We start from the raw sequence: 19,533 nt of genomic DNA, 5'->3' as shown, positions 1-19,533 counted from the left end.
AACCTATGGATATTCTACTTTTCAAGACAAAGGGGAGTTGGATATGGCACTGTGGTGTAGCTGGTAAAGCCACCACCTGCAGTGCTGGAATCCCATATGGGCACTGCTGGTATACCAACTGCTCTGCTTCTGATCTAGCTCTCTGCTATGGCCTATGGAAAGCAGCAGCAGATGTTCCAAGTGTTTGAGACCCTGCATCTGTGTGGGAGACCTGGAAGAAGCTCCTGGCTCCTGGCTCCTAACTTTGGATTGGTGCAGCTCTGGCCATTGTGGCCATCTGGGGAGTAAACCAGCAGATGGAAGACCTCTCTGTCTCTCTCTGCCTCTGTAACTCTGTCTTTCAAATAAATAAATAAAGCTCAAAAAAAAAAAAAGACCTCTCTGTCTCTCTCTGCTGCTGTAACTCTGTCTTTCAAATAAATAAATAAAGCTCAAAAAAAAAAAAAAAAAGACAAAGGGTATTTCACAGGTGTGATTAAGTCAAGGCTCTCAAAAGGAAATGAACCTAGATTGCTGAGCCCAGTGTAGTCATGAGGGTCACAGTAAAAGGGGCGACGTGAAGACTGAAGCAGAGGTGAGAGTGGTGCACTCTGCAGTCAGAGGAAGGGATCAGGAGCCAAGAAATAAGAGCAGCTTCTAGAAGCAGGAAAGTCAAGCAAACATTCTCCACCAGAGTCTACAGAAAGAATGCAGTCCTGCAGGTGCCTTGAGGTTAGCCCAACAAACCCATTCTGGACTTCCAACTTCCAGGATTGTAATATGATAAAAGTCCACTAAGTTTCTAGAGCCTTGTTGTAGCAGCAATAGGAAACACACTGGGGAAAGGGGGCACTGAACATAAAGGCTTGGACAGCTGGGTGGATGGAAGTTTAGAAAGCCAGAGTGAGCAAGGGAGGAGCAGAAGATAATGAAGTACTGAGGTGGGGTTTCTAGGACACAGCCCACTCAACAATTGGCCGTATAGATCTGGCACTTGTGAGAGAAGTTGCCCCAGAGAGATGGGAGTTGGAGGGAGTTGGAAGTCAAGGGAGTGAGAGCACTCAGAGAAAAAAATAGAAAAAAAGGCTTGGAACAAATCCTAAGGAAAATGAAAACCCAAGCACACCAAGGGGAATGGTCAAGAGGAAAACCAAAGGCTTGTGGGTCACAGAGGTCAGAGGAGGTGAAAGAGGTGGTTGATACTATTTGCATAAAAATAAAATCTCCAAGCCTCTGGATGTGAACATGCATTTTTGTAGGCATTTAAATATGCAAGAAGAAGAAGGAGTGGTTAACAGTCAGACCACAGAAGTCAGACTAGGTCCCAGTGCAGATTCTATACTTAACTTGTGGTATTATCCTGACCATACTGTCTCATTTTTATGCACACCAGTTTGTTTTCTCATTTGTAAAATGAAAGAATAGCAGCACCTACTTGTAAGTGACTGTTGTGAGCACTATGTGAAAAAATTTCTTTTTTAAAGATTTTATTTATTTATTTATTTGAGATGCGGAGTTACAGAGAGAGAGAGAGACAGAGAGAAAGGTCTTCCATCTGCTGGTTCACTCGCTAGATGGTCACATTGGCTGGAGCTGAGCCGATCTGAAGCCAGGAGCTTCTTCCTGGTCTCCCATGCCGGGGCAGGGGCCCAGACACTTGGGCCATCTTCTATGCTTTCCAAGGCCATAGCAGAGAGCTGGATTAGAAGAGAAGCAGCCAGGACTTGAACTGGGCCCATATGGGATTCAGGTGCCACAGGAGGAAGCTTAGTTCACTATGCCACAGCACCACCACCCTCCTTTTTTTAGAGTGAATAAATATTTTTAATGTGCTTTGAGCCATCCTGGCATATGGTTAATACTATGTATTAGATATTTTTGTTAGAGTTATTACACACTTTAATGTGTTTGTTTCCTTATTCAAGAAAAAACAGCTTTGCCAAAATGAATAAGAGAAACAAATGATGTAAGGAAAATAGTTCATGAAACTAAAGTGGAGGCCAGCAGTTTGTGAGAAAAATGAGCAGTGCATATATGACCTGGACACAGAGAAGAAGGGTTAGATGAATCAAGTAAGCACCAAATATTTTTTCAAAAATGTATTTATTTATTGAATTTAATTAAAAGGCAGAGAGAGCGCGAGGCAGCTCCCATCCCCTGGATCATTGCCCAACAGCTGAGGCTAGGCCAGGCTGAAGCTGGGAGCTGGGATCTCAGTCCAGGTCTCCCATGTGGGTGGCAGGGACCCAAGTACTTGAGTCTTCATCTGCTGCCTCCCAGGGTGTGCACAGCAAGAAACTGGAATCCTGAGTGTGGCTGGGACTGAGACCCAGGCACTCCAACAGGGCAAGTGGTAATCATCAGTGCTGTGTCAAATGCTTGCCCTGCCAAATATTCTTAGTGCACCAAGTATTCATGAGGCACATGAGACACTCAATATTCAGGAAGTCTTCAATGCCCACCCAGTGGTGAAACCTACCTACACAGGTTATATTTGTTCTCTGCCTGAGAAATACAGATAATATCTTTTTTTAACTTTTATTTAATGAATATAAATTTCCAAAGTACAGCTTATGGACTACATTGGCTCCCCCCCCCCATAACTTCCCTCCCACCTGCAACCCTCCCCTCTCCTGCTCCTTCTCCCCTTCCATTCACATCAAGATTCATTTTCAATTATCTTTATATACAGAAGATCAATTTAGCATATATTAAGTAAAGATTTCAACAGTTTGCACCCACACAGAAACACAAAGTGAAAAATACTGTTTGAGTACTAGTTATAGCATTAAGTCTCAATGTACAGCACGCTAAGGACAGAGATCCTACATGAGGAGTAAGTGCACAGTGACTCCTGTTGTTGACTTAACAAATTGACACTCCTGTTTATGGCATCAGTAATCACCCTAGGCTCTTGTCATGAGTTGCCAAGGCTATGGAGGCCTTTTGAGTTTGCCGACTCTGATCATATCTGGACAAGGTCATAGTCAAAGTGGAAGTTCTCTCCTCCCTTCAGAGAAAGGTACCTCCTTCTTTGAAGACCTGTTCTTTCCACTGGGATCTCACTCGCAGAGATCTTTTGCCAGAGTGTCTTGGCTTTCCATGCCTGAAATAGTCTCATGGGCTTTTCAGCCAGATCCGCATGCCTTAAGGGCTGATTCTGAGGCCAGAGTGCTGTTTAGGACATCTGCAATTCTATGAGTCTGCTGTGTATCCTGCTTCCCATGTTGGATCATTCTCTTCCTTTTTTATTCTATCAGTTAGTATTTGCAGACACTAGTCTTGTTTATGTGATCCCTTTGACTCTTAGTCTATCATTATGATCAATTGTGAACAGAAATTGATCACTGGGACTAGTGAGATGGCATTGGTACGTGCCACCTTGATGGGATTGAATTGGAATCCCCTGGCACGTGAGAAATACAGATAATATCAATAGCTACTAAGGCTAATTGCTGACCTCAAATCACGTCTTCTGACACAGAGCAAGTATGAGAGGGCTTCAAAAAGTTCATGGAAATTTGTTATGAAAAGGAGGGATTTCAATTTTTTTTGCGCTGAAACAAATTTTCTTTAATCCTATTTTTCCATGAATGTTCTAAAGTAACTTTATATGTCTTAGCTCAGGCACCAGGCACTCTGGCTGCAAACATCCCCTGTTCAATCTCAACTCTGGTCCTTGTAACTATACCATCAGCAGGGTAGAGAGGGAGGAAGGGAAGAAGTGGGGGAGGGAGAAAGAGAATTTGTGTATGTTTTGTAAAATATACCACCTGCTTGTACACTCTCCTATGTGTTAACCTAGCCTCTTTCCCTGGCTTATTACTGTGCTTTTAAGATTGCTCCATTAAGTCATGTGATTTCAACATCTTAATTTTGTCTTTGAGGATTTCTGGGCAATTAACCTCTGAGGGGGCCTGACTTAAAGCCAATTTCCCACACCACACCCACTGACTAACTCACAAAGGTAGGCAGGTAGGGGAGGAGTTACAGGTCACTTTTTTGTCACGCATATCTGTATCTTTTCCTAAGTTACTCTGATTGCTTTTGTATTTTAAAAATTAAGACAAGTTTATGATAGTATTTAGCATGCATGTAAGTTGGAGCAATGACATAGTACATATGTTCAGAAACCGTATGTGAGGATGTGGGGCTGGCACTGTTGTGCAGCAGGTTAATGCCCAGCCTGAAGTGCCGGCATGTCTTCTGATCCAGCTCTCTGCTATGGCCTGGGAAAGCAGTAAAGATGGCCCACGTCCTTGGGCCTCTGCACCCACATGACTCAGAAGCAGCTCCTGGCTCCTGACTTTGGATCAGTGCAGCTCCAACCAGTGTGGCCATCTGGGGATTGAACCAGTGGAAGACTCTCTCTGTAACTCTTTCAAATAAATAAAAATAAATCTTAAAAAAAAAAAAAAGGATGTGGCTATCTGGGAAAAAATCTTGCCCTAACAAGGCCTGTTAAAACAATGCTTTGTCCTATGCTGACCCTTGAGGCTGCGCTGAACTACATGAGACAGGAACACTAGCTAACCTCTGGGGCGTTTTGGCTTCATTGTCCAGTGCAGAAGTGCCTTCACAGGTTGAGAACTAACCTTGCCTTTCTCCAGGTTCTTTCTGCTCCTCCCTGTCCTTCCACAAGCTGGAGAGAACCTGAACCAGGTTGGATCCGCAGTCTGCTCCTTTCTACTTCTTCAGAAGAATGGTTCCTTTTTAATAGCTGGAAAGAAAAGAAGAAAGACGCGTCTATCCTGACAACTATGGACTCAGCACTTTGAATGCATTCAGCTCAAATAATGCAGTAGGAAGCAGCTGTCTCCAGGCCACACCTGAGTGCAGTGTGTCCCCCTCTGAGCCCACGGCCACCATGGAATCACTTCTCCTTAAATCCCAGCACTATTGCCTGGCACTGTTTTTGCTTCTATGTGTCAGTATTGCAAGGGCATTTACCTAGGCACATGGAGCTTAAGCTTCAGGACCCGTGTAAGCTCTGCAAGGGACCCTAGCAAATTTCTATTTGTTTTATTCCTGCAAAAGGGGGAATCCAAATTCTGAAGCTTTAAGGCCTATAAACTCATCCGTATGATTTTACTGGGAAGACCGTAAAGCCTAGAAAGAAAAAAATGCCTTTTCTCTCTTTTCCTGTTAACTAACTTCGACTAGGTTACGTTACCTCGCAGCCTCGATTTTGTCAGCTGTAAAATGGGAGTATCATTATCCATACCCAGAGGATTACCACAAGGCTTCAACAACACTTAACACGGCGCATGCTCACATAGGTCAGCTACCATCCTGCCACTATGGGTGTTGTCAGACGAGACCATAATCTCCTTGAGAACAGGATCTGGCACCTCCCAGGGCCCGTGACAGGCACTGAAAGGAGCACCGTTTACAACCCACCTCACTCTCGCCACCCTGTGCGCCTTTAACCAGAAAGACCACTTTCATGACATCCGCAGTGTCATACGGGGCAGGGCGCCCTCCTACCCACCGGCGCTTCGGCCTCAGCGTACCTGTCGCCGGCCGTCTGCCTCCGGTTCCGGGCCCAGTTCCTCCCTCCGGGTTGTGTGAGGACAGTCAGTCCACCGGGCCGCGCCCAGAAACCCGAGAGGACGCACGCCCAGCGCGAGCGCCGGGCCTGGCACTGAAGAAGCGCTCATTAAATGACTGCCAGCCAGCAGCCTCAGCCCCGCGGCCGCCAACGCGCGCCCCTGCGCCCGGCCGGCATCATTTGCCCGGGGGTGGGGTGGGGGGCCTGGAGCCGGAGTGCGCGCGTGTGCGGCGCGGGGTGCGCCCCGCCGCGGCTGCCCACTGCCCCGCGGCGCCTTCTCAGCGGGTCTGAGGCCAGGGGTCCCGCGGGGCTCGGGGGCGGGCGCGAGGCCGGGAGGGGGCGGCCGACGCATCCGCCGCCGCAGGAGGCGGAGCGCTGCACCTGGCGGCCGGTCCTCGGCGCCCAGCCCAGAAACGGGTCCAGCCGGTGGTGAGCGCGGCAGCGACGGGGAGGCCCAGCCCAGGGAGGAGGAGGAGGAGGGGGAGGAGAGACGGTGGCGGCAGCGGGTGCGGGGCCCGAGGCTCCCGGTCGCCCCGCCCTGCCCGCATCCCTCCGCCGCGCCCCTCCCGTCACAGCCCCCAGGAACCAGAGACCCGGCCCGAGATGGTGCGCGCCGCTTCGACAGCCGCCGCCCCGGCGCCGCGAGCCGCCGCCCCGCGCCGGGGGGAGAGGGCTCCCGGCTCCCCGCGCAGCTGAGCGCCGCCGCCGCCGCTGCCGCAGGTGAGTCGAGCGGGCGGGCTGGCGCGCGAGGAGGGGGCGGCCCGGCAGCCCCGCCCCGGCCCCCAGCGGAGGCCGGGCCCCGCGTGCGCGGGCGGGGAGCCCCCGCGGGCGGCGCGCACCTGCTGCCGGGGGAGGGGGGCCCCGGGGAGGGCGTCCCCGGGGAGGGCGGCTGGGTGTCTCCGCCGCCGGCCTCACTCGTTCGCCAGCCGACTTCGGCCTTCTCACGGCTGCGGGAGCGGGTGTCATCTTTGCGGGGTGCAAGGGGGAGGCTGCCGCGGGCGCCCCCGGGCGCTGGCAGCACTTCCGCAAACGTAATTGGAGTCGGGAAAACAAAGGAGCTGCCCAGAGAGAGCTCTCGCCGGGCGCCGGCAGCTGCTCGCCGGGATGAGGACGAGGGGTGGGCCCCCCAAGGGCCAGGCCCTTCGCGGCCGAGCCTCCCTCACGCCCTTGCCATAAACATCCCCGGGAGGAAGGGCGAGACGCGAGCCCCCAGCAGCCGCAGGGACGAGAACGTGGCCTCCTGTGTGGCAGGAGGAGGACATCGGCTCGGTCTGCCTCCTCAGGTGACTTCCCTGCCCGCTGCCGTCCCGGGAGATTCCCGCACCTGGTGCTTCTTTACTTCAGCTTGGGTCACTGCAGCCCTGTGGGGCATGGTAATGAAGGCTGCTAGCCCTGGGTCCTGTTGATTGATTTCTGTCAGTTTAGGTTAAAAAAAAAAAATTAAAACGCAACCCCCCCCCCCCCATTTATAGTCTCCCCACGTGGACAGACAGGTGGATTAATTATTCTCAAGGTCGATCGGTACACGGTGCATCTTGCCTCCTACACACATTCAAAAACCACAGACATCGCCTTTCATCTCAGAATATTTAATAAGCACGGTATAGAACTATTGGAACATAGAATACCTTGCCTGATAGCCGTAGGAAAGGATCATAGAGAGTTGAGGTACTAACCCCAGCGGGTTCTCAGTAGGAGCTGTTGTGTGTCCTTGGGCATACCTCATCTGCCTGAGCTCCAGTTTGCTCCCGCGTAGAAGGAAGAGGATTGCATAGTAAAATGGCCACGTGTTCTCCCAGAAGTCTGTGATTTTGCGGCAGTCTAATTCTTCAGCATAGGTGAGTGACCACAACAGCATGTGGTAAAAGGAGATGTGTTTTTGGTAGGTTCCTGGCGTTGGCAGAACGTCTCTTCTCCAAGCCATGGGCACCAGCCAGCTAAAGGTGTATGCATCATTGATGGCCTTGTTAAGTAAAAGGAGAGGAGGGGGTTCCTGTCATTGGGAAGCTTGGCTTTTGACATTTTCCCTTTGTGGAGGACATTTGCAACTGTTTTCATGGTAGTTATCCAGCTTTTATTGATCACAAGTTGTAAGTAAAATTTAGGGTTGTTTAGGAGATGGCTGGGACATTGTTATTGAGCCCAGTGCCAGGTACTCTGGGGGAGCTGGAGAGGAAGGATTGTGTTTCAGTAATGCATTAGAGCTACTAAGCATGCATACAGTAATGTATTTCTAAGACACTTTGTGTGTCTCTGCAAATAGGTATGAAAACATGGAGGCAGATGGAAATACCAGGCTTGCTGGTATTTGACAGTGTGGATACTGAATCACCCATTCCATTCCATCCGCTGTCTGGATTATTGAGTGGCATTTTTTGAGCACTAGCTGTGTGGAAGACATCATCTAAAACAGTTTCTGAATCTCTGCCCCTAATGTCGTTCATGAAAGGTTGTGCCGCTTACACTGACCACACACGCAGTACCAGGTGGAGTTCTATTTGTCCCCGTGTCTGACGCCAGGAAATTTCCACGTGGTGCCCCTCCCTACTCAGGACCCTGCGCAGTTGCTTTCCTTCACTTCTTGCCTTTGAACATGAACTTCATTCCGACATACATATCTTACATATGCTCACATTTTTCCACCTAGGATAGCTATATGCATAGTGCATGAAGGCATGCATGTTTACCTGTTTGTTTTCACCATTTTTAAGTTGAAAGCTCTAAAAACAAACAAAAAACAACCCAAACTGATACCACCAAAGACGCATTTGGTATTAGGCTGATAGGTTTTCTGTTTTATTTCTTTTGATAGTAAATTTTGATTAAGCAGTCTCGTATGGAAAAGGAGAAATGCAATAAAATGTCAGCAGCTTTGGTGCACTGGCTTGGGGAAAATCAAGATATAGCAAGTGAAAAAGACAAGCTTTATATACAAAACTTAACCCTGCACACAGGCACATGCATATCTGCTTGTCCCCAAACTGTTGACAATTGCTACCTTAAAGTGGTGGCATTGGGGTAGAGATAAGATGGTGTTTTACTTTCTATCTTATAAAGTTATGCATGGGGTTAAATTTTTTTTTGGAACAAGGATACTTTTATATAAACTAGAAAGGAGAAAAAAGAATAGAATTAATTCGCTTTATAAAAATCCGAATAAGAGAAAATTGAATGTGCCTAAACTGTGTAATGTGGATAGGAAAGAGAAATGAGACTTCTGGAGGTCTAAGAGAAGGATGGCATTCTGGGAACTGAAGGAGGCAGTGTGGAGGCAAAGAACCAGGAGTCTGTAGATGACTGGTTTTTACCTTTTCTAACAGTAACCATAGCATGTTCTACAACCCCCCCAACTTTCTTCCCTACCACAAGTGGTTTGGTGCATACAGCAGTCTACCAGCTAGGCTAGGGTGACAGAATCTCTTTCTTCCTGGTCTTGGCAGTAGATGCTGTCCTTAGGTGTGTGGTTCTTTTCTCCCGAACAAACTGGTAGAGAAGGTAGGAGTAAGAGAAATCAATTTACCTGCTGTATCAGCTCATGAAATTGTGGCACTCTGGGTGACTTCAGGTGAAATTTGTCTAGCAGCAATTTTAGCAGCAAGTTAATATAGTCTACTGTATTAATATTGGGACCCCCCACAATTCTGCCCAGTAAAATTAGCAGAAATTGCTATTCAGAATCCTTGAAAGTCAATTCATTTCCTTTCTCAGACTTAGAAACACAGAGCCAAATAGATTCAAACTTTTAAGAATCAAAAATACGGGCCGGTGCCATGGCTCAATAGGCTAATCCTCCACCTAGCAGCGCCGGCACACTGGGTTCTAGTCCCGGTCAGGGTGCCAGATTCTGTCCCGGTTGCCCCTCTTCCAGGCCAGCTCTCTGCTGTGGCCTGGGAAGGCAGTGGAGGATGGTCCAAGTGCTTGGACCCTGCACCCCATGGGAGACCAGAAGAAGCACCTGGCTCCTGCCTTTGGATCACCACAGTGTGCCAGCCGTGGCGGCCATTGGAGGGTGAACCAACAGCAAAAGGAAGACCTTTCTCTCTCTCTCTCTCTCTCTCTCTCTCACTATCCACTCTGCCTGTCAAAAAAAAAAAATCAAAAATACATGCATGAAGGAAATCTGAGTAATCATGGTTCATGATAAATGTAATAAAGGTAATCCTGAGTAGTCATAAAATTATTTTTTATTTTTGACTCTTAAAATTTTAAATTATTTTCATTTTATATGAGAGAGAGACGGAGGGAGAAAGAGAGGTATAAAGACCTTCCGTTTGCTGATTCCCTTCCCAGGCTAGTCAGGCTGAAGCCAGGAACCCAGAACTCAGTGCAGATCTCCCACTTGGGTGGCAGGGACCTACGTACTGGAACTATTCACCTACTGCCTCCCAGACTGGGAATCAGCAGGAAGCTGAGATCCACAGCACAGCCAGAACTCCAAAGCAGATCCTCCACTGTGGGTTGCAGGCGTGCCAAGTGATGTCTTTTTTTTTTTTTTTTTAAGGTTTATTTATTTATTTGAAAGGCAGAGTTACAGAGAGGCAGAGAGAGAGAGAGAGAGAGAGAGAGATGTTCCATCTGCTGGTTCACTCCCCAGATAGCTACAGTGGCCAGACCTGGACTGATCTGGAGACAGGAACCAGGAGCTGCTTCTGGGTCTCCCATGTGGGTTCAGGGGCCCAAGCATTTGGGCCATCTTACACTGCTTTCCCAGACCATAGCAGAGAGCTGGGTCAGAAGTAGAGCAGCCAGGTCTCAAACCATGGTTAATTACTCAACATTAGCCATCTGTGGCCATTTACCAGACTTTATTGCATTCCAGGGATGTGAGGGGCTTGTGCCAGCCTGATTTTCTAAACCCTGAGTGACATTGTATCCAATACTTAACCTCATTGTTGGAGTCAGTAACATTTGTTTTGTGGATACATTTTGCTTGGGAGACATTGTTTCCTGTTGGTAAAATGTTGTTTTCTCAATTTAGGTAGTTGGCTGGGTAACTATTGGAAATTATCAGTGTCATTTGTTCAGATGTTTGATGTATTGGTACAGAGGCTAAAACAGGAAACCAAAACAAATAATTGAAAAAGTAACAAATGTGGAGCACTTGAACCTTGGCTTATCTGAATATGCTAATATGTGTCTGCTATAGAAAAAGTGGGCACATGTTCTCACCTGGGCACCAACAAAAACTGCACCCAGTGTTCTGTTACACAGTAGAGCTAACTAATGGATAATGATAGTTTACCCTGTTCCTAAGAAAGAAGAAGGAGAAAGGAGAATGAGGAAAAGGTAGACGAGGAGGGGGGGGAGGGGGAGAGGGAGCAGGAGCAGGAGCAGGAGCAGGAGGAAAGATTATGGATGTTTTCACTATAAAGAGAAAATGAGTAGATAGATATTCACCCTGATTTGAACATTATACATATATTGACACATCACATGGTATCCCATAAAAAGGAAACATCATGTGGTATCCCAGTTGAAAAGGAAAAACTGGACACGCCAAGTGTGGTATGTATTCAAAGTATTCTCTCTCTGCCTTGGTCCAACAGAGCGTACCTGTGGCTAAGCCATGGATGTGCTGACGGAGGGCTGCAGGGATGTTAGAGTCTGGAACTGAATGAGAGCTCTGGTCCATGAGAGGCTCATGGTCCTGCCTCATTTCAGGATATAGGAAATGGAATGAGAGAGAATGGGACAAAGGTGGAAGACATTCTGGAGGTTAGAAAAACCATAGTCAGGAGCTGTGCAGGGCTATGCTGAGAATGGGTGACACAGCTGGGGAACATTCTGCTCATAGAAAACAGGAAAGTCCAAAACATTTGGAAGAGCTTTGATCCCAGACCTGAAGTGGGCCTGGAGAGATGGAGAGACGGGGAGCTGTGAGTCAGCAGTGGCCTCAGGGAGCTCTGATGTGCCTTCGTGGAGGATAAAAAAGGAGAACTAGAAAGAGGAACTGGTGCTGCCTGACCAAGCCTGATTTGTGGGTTGGTTGTGCCAAAGGAAAGTGAGTAATGAGTCTGCACTGGTAGTTAGCTGCCTTGTGGGGTTCCGTAGAAAGAGCTGCACTCCACGGTCAGGTGCCCTCTGCTTTCTGCACAGCCAGCTCAGCGTGAGCCCTGATCAACCAACACACCCACATACCATGACTCCTCTGCACTGACCCGTAGGGTGGGCTGATATGGCCCCGAGAAGCCAGGACTCCTGGAGAAACTGGGGCCCCAGAACAGTGGCACCAGTGGGTCCCTATGAACCGGGTTGTGAATCCTCTTATAATTGCTCTAGGTACTTTTAGGCATGAGGTTGAGGTATCACACACTTGGACCCAAGTTAAGTAAGGTTTCTCTCCTACAGAGCAAAGCATAAAGCCTCTGCATGCACACATAGAGCAGAAACATGCAGAGTGACATGTGTGCTCTCTGGGGCTCGGGAGAGATGCGCTGTTCTGGCTGAACGTGATGATCCTGTAGACTCAGACCGCTTCACCTATTGTGGAGTGCCACCTTACTTCTGCTTCAGAGTGATGTCTGCAGAATTGTAGTAAGTGAACAAATGAGCCCCCAATCTGCCTTTATGAGGGGCTATACATGAAAGACATTTTCATACTTTCAGAAGAGTAAGCACGACACACATTTGACATTTATTTTCTATATGCTGAGGCTCCCTGTTAAAGGTACAATAACCCAAGGTGTCTCAAAGCCCTTGTCTCCAGCCTTTCCACACTTGGGGAGCACAAGGCACTGGGATTATCAGGCTTCCACCTGGCGACTGTGATCTTGCAGGAACTCCAGGATCAAGGGCTTCCAGTTGTTACACAAGTCAAGAGGACTTAAAGATATTCAGGAAAAAGTGGAACTGATACTTGTATTTTGGTGCCAAAAAAGCTTGAAATCCATAGAGATAGTTTTTTAAAAAAATCCTCATTTTTACATTAACTTTTTTAACACTCCACATATGCATGGATTTCAAAGTTTTGCGCCACAAGAAGCATTTTCTGTTAACCTTCTAAGTGCCTTTGAAGGTCCTGTTTTCATTCATTTGTTTTTAATGATTTATTTATTTGAAAGGCAGAGTGATGGGGAACAGGGGTGGAGGTTGGTCTTCCATCTATCTGCTGGTTCACTATACAAATGACCACAACAGCCGGGGCTGTGTCAGGCTGAATTCAGGAGCCCAGAGCTTCATGTAGGTGACAGAGCTGGGTCGTGTTCTGCTGCCTTCCCAGGCCTGTTAGCCAGGAGCTGGATTGGAAGCCTGGCAGCCAGGACTCAAATTGGTGCTCTGACATGGGATGCTGGCCTTGCAGGCAGCAGCCCCTGTCCTGTGTTTAATACAATGTCTGAAGTGTGTATTTTAAAAGTGATGAATGTTCATTGAAGAAAAATCCAGCCAAACATAAGAGAAAGAGTACCTTTTAATTTTGCTTCACAAAGATAAGCCTAGTAACATTTTGGTATTATTTTCCTCAAGTCTTTCTCTGAAATACATTTTGTGTGAGGTACATAGATTTGCAAATATGAACTCTTACTATACGTAGAAATTTATGTCCTTTTTTCCCCTACTTAGTATAGTGCTTTTTCCTGTGCAAGTTCTGTTTCCCATGATATAGATGATTTGTTTAACTGACCCTGTTACTAATTGCTTATTTATTTCAGTTTCAGTTACTATGAAAACTGCTGCAATAAACATCGTTGCACTTAAATCTTTGCTTTCTAGAAAGCTTATACTTCAGCTCTGGTGAATGAGAATGTCTTTCAATCCTCATGCTCCCTGCATTGAATATTTTCATTTTTAAAAGGATTGGTAGGACATGTTTGTTAAAGTATCCCTTTTCTTTAATGGACTGGGGAATAGAGAGTAATTATGACATTAGAATTGACAGCATATGATGGCTCTAAATTTATCAGAATCCTAACAGTATAAGGAAATTAATCAATTTTAGATTATGTGTAATGGAATGTGCTAAAGATATATATTATTCTTTTAGACTACAGTCCACTTAGGGAATATAAGTAAGAACTGTTGAATTTAGATGCATGTCTATAGGAAAATGTATTTTAAATCTTGAGATCTGTATTCTTGTCTAAATATAATCTCATAAAAAATATATCTGAGCAAGAAGAACTTGTATTTTTAAAATTTTTATTAATTTATTTTAAAATTTATTTGAAAGAGAGAGAGATCTTCCAGCCCTTGGAGCTGAATTCAGCAAATGCCTGCATTTGCTGAAGCCAGTAGTCTGGAAATCAGGCCAGGTGTCCCTAGTGGGTGTCAGGGACCCAACCACTTAAGCCATAACCTGTTGTTTTCCAGAATGCACATTAGCAGGAAGCTGGAATTGGACGTGGACCCAGGACTCAAACCAAGGCACTTGGATACGGGGTGCAGGTGTCCCAAGTGTCATCTTAACTACTGTGTGAAATGCCTGCCCCTGGAAGCCGCTATAAATTTCTGTTTAAGATACGTTGTTTTATGCAGACGTTGTGTTTTCATTAACCCTGTTAACTTCCTCAGTGTCTAATAGTCTCAGAATTGACAAATCATATCCTTTTATTGAACAGACATTGGTTAAGGCCCATTACATATAATGCTATAGCTGTCACCTAGTATTATGTTGATGATACCTGGCATTGTGGGTTTTTTTTCTCATTATAATTCTTATTTTTCCACAGTCTGGTTTTCTGTTCTAGTATTTGAATGTCTTAGACCCATAGTACTGAACTCATTGTATTTACCTATGTCAGTCCTTCACTAAAAAGATTTCAAAAAAACTATGTTTCTGCATACGAAACAGGGATTCATATAGACTTAAACAATCCAGAAACCATTCAAATTGGGTAGTAATTTGTGTTTTTTAAAACCTAATGTACATTCTGTATAAATTGCTTCTGTAGTATAATAAGCTATAATTTATTGAGCAAAATCTTTTGTAAAACCTTTAGCAAATAACTGATTTCAGCACAAGCCTTTTCAAAATCTTTTGTTTCATGCTTTGAAAGGATAATCTATGATTTTCTGTGTGAGTATCTTGGCAAAGAAACAAATTTGTATTCATTAAAATAGTAAATGATTTGATAATATTGTCTAGATGGCTTTCAAATGGTGTTAACTCTTGGGGGCTCCTAATTTTGCTGTGGTCTGGGATGTTTCTGATTAGGTTTTTCCTTCCTCTTTCCTCTCCTCTCCAACTTGTTACCTGCCCTAGAATCAGTAAACAGTTTGTAGACACCATTACAATGCTAGTAGGTTTCCCACTCTCTCACATGATCATAGTTTCAGTCTGTTATCTGAGAAAAGCATGATGATTGAAAACTAATATGAATATGTCTTCAAAAGGTTTGTGAAAAGGGCACATTCTGAAAAAAATATGCATGAACTTCAAAAATATTTTGCTCCAAAAGAAACATGATTATTTTCATTTTCCATGAACTTTTTCAAGTAGCCTTGTATCTGTGAAGACAAGGAAAATGTATATGTGTGTTACATTTATTTATGGCTTTCAGAGACCTTTGGCAGTTACTCCATGGTTCTGGCAGGTTGGAACCGTTGCCCTGGAGGCCACCAGTGGCTGGTGCTCCCATGCCACCTGCTGTGGCTCAAAGTGGGAGGGCAGGCTTGGTCTTCAAGCTCTGGCTGGTGATTCCTGGGAGAGCTGAATTGCTGAAAAAGCAAAAGATTGAAAAGCAAGACGAATTTCCCCTTAAAAAGTTTGCAATCTGTTGCATTCTATTAGTTAGCTAACTTGAGAACTCCCAGTATTTGTAATATTATTTTAGCAGGGAAAGGGTTTCTAAGCTTCTGCAGTTGAAGTACAGTGAATATTAGGAATATTCTTTAGTTTGGTTACCCTAAGTGAGTGATTCCATTACCCCCCGACTGCAGGTGTTTGCTTAGGGAACGATGAGTATACATTGCTTCTCCTTTCAAAAGCTCTGTGACCCCTTAAATCCTTCCTTATTAACAAATGCATTGGATCAGCAGCAAATTCAATTAGATTTGCTTTGCATCTTGAACATTTATTGAATCTTTTGTTGGAAAAATTCACAAGATTTAATATCTTTTCTAATTTTTTTTTTACATGCTGTAATATGAACTGTTACTTGCTCTTCCCCCTTGGACTATTTTAAGACAAGAGGTTTATTTGAAAAGTAAAAGGGAATGAGATTCTGGGGCCTGCTTCAGATTTATATTATAAACTATGGCTTGGCATGATATTTAATCAAAAGCCTACAAGCCATAAATAGGCATTTGCTTCCATGATGGTTGATATGTTATAAAGAACCCAAATTATAAAACTTTTATTGACATTTCATTGTTTCTTTTCACAAAATGAAAGCAAAAATTCACTTGGCTTTTATTGCAAAAGCTACATTTATAGTTAAAAGCTATTTCCCCCATCCTTAAAACATCATAAGAACTCCTTCCTTTTATTTTTCAGGCACGTTGAAGGAAATGTTAGCGAGGCTTGTAGATTCTTTCTTCCAGATTTATTTATTTATTTATTTTTATTATTTTTATTTATTTGAAAGAGCTACAGAGAGAGACGTAGAGACAGAGAAAGAGGTCTTCCATCTGCTGGTTCACTCCCCAGATGGCCACAACAGCCGGAGTTGCACTGATCCAAAGCCAGGAGCTTCCTCTAGATCTCCCATGTGGGTGCAGGGACACAAGCACTTGGGCCATCTTCCACTGCTTTCCTAGGCCATAGCAGAGAGCTGAGTTGGAAGAGGAGCAGCTGGGACTAGAACCAGTGCTCATATGGGATGCCGGGGCTTCAGGCCAGGGCTTTAACCCGCTGTGCCACAGCACTGGCCCCTCTTCCAGATTTATGATATTACAAACTCCAGTGTTCCACAGAGCTGTATTTTAAATGAAAAGTTACTTCTTGCCTGGAGATGCTTAGTTATCATTTCAGTCTATGATACTACAGGGTTCTCTCTAGTGATCCAGTGTCCCCTACTCTTAAGGCTGTGGACCTGGAAATGGGCATGAACAGGTTCATGAGCAATGGTTAAAATTCTAGTCTGGTTCAGGGTGGTGCCAGAGAATTTTGCAGCACTCCCTTGGGAAGAATGCTGCTATAATTATTGCAAAATAAGGCTCAGGGTTTGTTTGGTTTTTTTCTTTTGAAGTTTATTTTCCTTTACTTGAAAGGGAGAGCATGACAGAGAGAGAGAAAGGTGGGGGAAGGGAGAGGGAGAGTGAGAGGGAGGGAGGGAGAGAGAGGAATCTTCTGTCTTTCCATCTGTGGGTTCATTTCCCAAGTACTTACAGTAGCTAGGGCTCAACCAGGCTGAGGCCAAGAGCTCGGAACTCCATCCAGGTCTCCCTCATGGGTGGCTAGGCTCTGAGTACTTCAGCCATTACCTGCTATCTCCCAGAATGCATTAGCAGGAAGCTGGATCAGAAGGACTGAGTAGCCAGGACTTGAACTGAGAGTCCCATGTGGGATTCGGGTGTCTCAAGATGTAGCTTAACCTGCTATGCTACAACACCTACTGAAGGCTCAGGGATTGTGAAATATTAATACCTTGGAATAAGACTGCAGCCACTACCAAATGCTCATACTGAACTAACAAAATGGTTTTCCATGTATTATTTCATGTAGGTCCTAGAACCCCTTTGTGAGTGAGCTGACTTTGGTTTGTGTTTTTATCTCAGTTTTGTGATAGAAGAAGTCCAAGAGAAGCACTGATTTGTCAAAGCCAGGAGAGCAACAGGGACTTCTGTCTGCTCTGCTTCCTAAAATTAACCACTGATCACAAACTTAAATCATATCTTCTATGTATATTGTCATCAGGTGTCTGTCAAAAGTAGCCAGTATTTGTTGAGAGTTTACAGGAGTCAAGGACAATATGCTAAGTACTAGATTTCTGTTTCAAGGGCAGATCAAAGGGGTCTATACAAAGATAGCAATAAAATTACCTTTAGATCCTAAGGTAGCTCAGAGAAGGAGAGCAAGGAGTAAGGAAGATATTATAAGTCTGTTGTATTTCCAGAAGTTATAAAAGGTTGCATTAGGAGCTATTCATGAAGCACTGTTTGTTCTGAAATAATACCATCACAAGACTCGAGTTCCCCTGTCAATAAGAAGACCGTAACATTAAAATTCAACTGTTAAGAAATGCTTACTAGGGGTTGCAGTAGCAAAGCCCTGCAGTGAATTTTCCACGCTGTAGCTATAATGACCTATGAAAAATACAGATATGGCCACTCCACTTTCCTGCTTCATTTCCTTCAGTGGCACCCCATTGCTGTCAACATCAGTGATACCTACAGGTTCTTAGTATAGGGCAGGCACTGTGCTAAGAGTTCAGCATGCATTAAGGTTTTTCATGCCCACAGCTATGCTACTGGAACAGTGTTTTTTTTTCTTCCTCAATTTGTAGATGAGGAGACTAAGACTTTGAGAAGTTAAAAGCTTTTCTAAGGCCACAAAACTGGGGAGAGGCAGAGCTTGGATTTCAGTCTTTGTCGGTCTTCCATCCACTGCTCAGTCATGCCTTAGTGCTGTGTGCAAGGCACTCTGGGTCAGCCACCCACACCTCCCCGCATGCTGCTCCTGTGAGTCACTCAAGCTCTGTCGTGCCCACTCCCCAGACTGAAAGTTACCTGTTCCTGCTCTGTGTTAGCATTTCACACAGTTTTTGCTGGCACCTATACTCACCCTGTCTCTCACCACTGGGCTCTGAGGGCAGGGACCGCCTAGCCTTCACCAGGGGAAGCCTACATCACCATGAGTGTGCCCTGTTGTGGTTGGTGCTACATTTATAGCTGTAGCTTTTCAAACAATGAATGTCTGTACTTTTAATATAATTCTATTATTCTCTGTGTTCTGTCATCCCTCAGGCCTGCTGTAATCTATTGCTGGTTGGTAGCCTCATGTGCCCTTCAACCCTAATAGAAATCTTTTCCCTGATCCTGGATTAATTTTCCACTTATCTTTGCTTAGAGGTAAACCCTCCCCTTTTTTCAAGTTTCATGTAAGTCCCTCATAGCCTTGATAATTGTCTGAAGCATTGACTTTATGCTCAGAACTCTGGGAGTATCTCTGTTATTATTTAAAGATTTATTTATTTACTTGAAAGTTAGAGTTACACAGAGAGAGAAGGAGAGGGAGAGAGGGAGAGAGGGAGAGAGGGAGAGAGAGGGAGAGAGAGGGAGAGAGAGAGAGAGAGAGAGAGAGAGAGAGAGAGAAAGGTCTTCCATCCTCTGGTTCACTCCCCAACTGGTTGCAGTGGCTGGAGCTGTGCTGAAGCCAGGAGCCAGGAGCTTCATCTGGGTCTCCCACACAGGTGCAGGAGCCCAAGGATTTGGGCCAACTTCTGCTGCTTTCCCAGGCCAGAGCAGAGAGCTGGATCAGAAGTGGAGCAGCCAGGACTCAAGCCAGTGCCCATATGGGACGCCGGTGCTTCAGGCAGCCGCTATACCCTCTACACCACAGCGCCAGCCTCGTATCTCTATTATTTGTAACATTTTTTGTTAATTACTTAGGCAATGCTAGGTGGCTTCTCTTTCATGATTTAGCTCATTCACATCATTTGATGCTTTCTTGTGTTTTGGGCTCCTCTTGTCGACCATAATGCATGGCTTTGAAGTCCAAGACCAAGCGTTTGACACCCCTGACAGTTACACCACGTGTCCGTAGGCAGTACCTGACAGGAGCAGAGATGCTCTGGGTTTGAGTCCTACCTCTTTTACTTCCACCATATATGACCTTGGGCTAATTATTTGCTACCTCTGTGCTTCAGTTTCCTTGTCTATAAACTAAATGAGAGCTGTTGTGAGGATGAAAGAAATTGATACGTGCTAACCCCGTAGCAAATATTACTTGTGCAGTTGTGTTGCACTTAGTAATAGTTACAATGATAATATAGCCCATTGAGCACCTATGAGATATACATATGTTGTCAAGCCAGGGCAGCCACAGCTTGTGGGTCAGTTTGAGGTGGTGGAGATCAGCTTGTTCATCATTCATCAGGCAGGTGTTTCTAGGGGCTGGGAAAGGT

At 45.4% G+C, this 19,533-nt stretch overlaps 2 protein-coding genes across 7 annotated transcripts in view; one reads left to right on the top strand and one right to left on the bottom strand.

The window, feature by feature from the left end:
- The window catches only part of LOC127491518 (uncharacterized), a 67,877-nt gene extending 56,691 nt beyond the window's left edge, over nucleotides 1–11,186 (bottom strand). Inside the window, exons 1-3 of the mRNA XM_070069874.2 lie at nucleotides 11,084–11,186; nucleotides 5,493–6,550; nucleotides 4,575–4,699 (exon numbers count right to left, since the gene is read on the bottom strand). Of these exons, the coding sequence (XP_069925975.1) occupies nucleotides 4,575–4,699; nucleotides 5,493–6,550; nucleotides 11,084–11,186 (1,286 nt within the window). The remainder of the gene's footprint in view (nucleotides 1–4,574; nucleotides 4,700–5,492; nucleotides 6,551–11,083) is intronic.
- MFSD6 (major facilitator superfamily domain containing 6) overlaps nucleotides 5,517–19,533 on the top strand; it is an 89,395-nt gene continuing 75,378 nt past the window's right edge. For 4 of the 6 annotated variants that reach the window (XM_051848350.3, XM_051848355.3, XM_070070460.2 and 1 more), the window contains exon 1: nucleotides 5,517–6,250. The gene's annotated coding sequence lies outside the window, so the exon portion shown is untranslated. Of the gene's footprint in view, nucleotides 6,251–6,392; nucleotides 6,814–7,222; nucleotides 7,369–19,533 lie in introns of those variants that run through there. The other 2 variants (XM_051848353.3, XM_051848351.3) reach the window with 2 other exon arrangements.

Source organism: Oryctolagus cuniculus, chromosome 3 (genome assembly GCF_051225735.1).
Source record: "Oryctolagus cuniculus isolate XC-2025 breed Fujian yellow rabbit chromosome 3, ASM5122573v1, whole genome shotgun sequence".
In the NCBI taxonomy this organism is placed as follows: Eukaryota; Metazoa; Chordata; class Mammalia; order Lagomorpha; family Leporidae; genus Oryctolagus; species Oryctolagus cuniculus.
The sequence above is the reverse complement of the archived record's forward strand: the minus strand, read 5'-3'. Positions and strand labels throughout refer to the sequence as shown.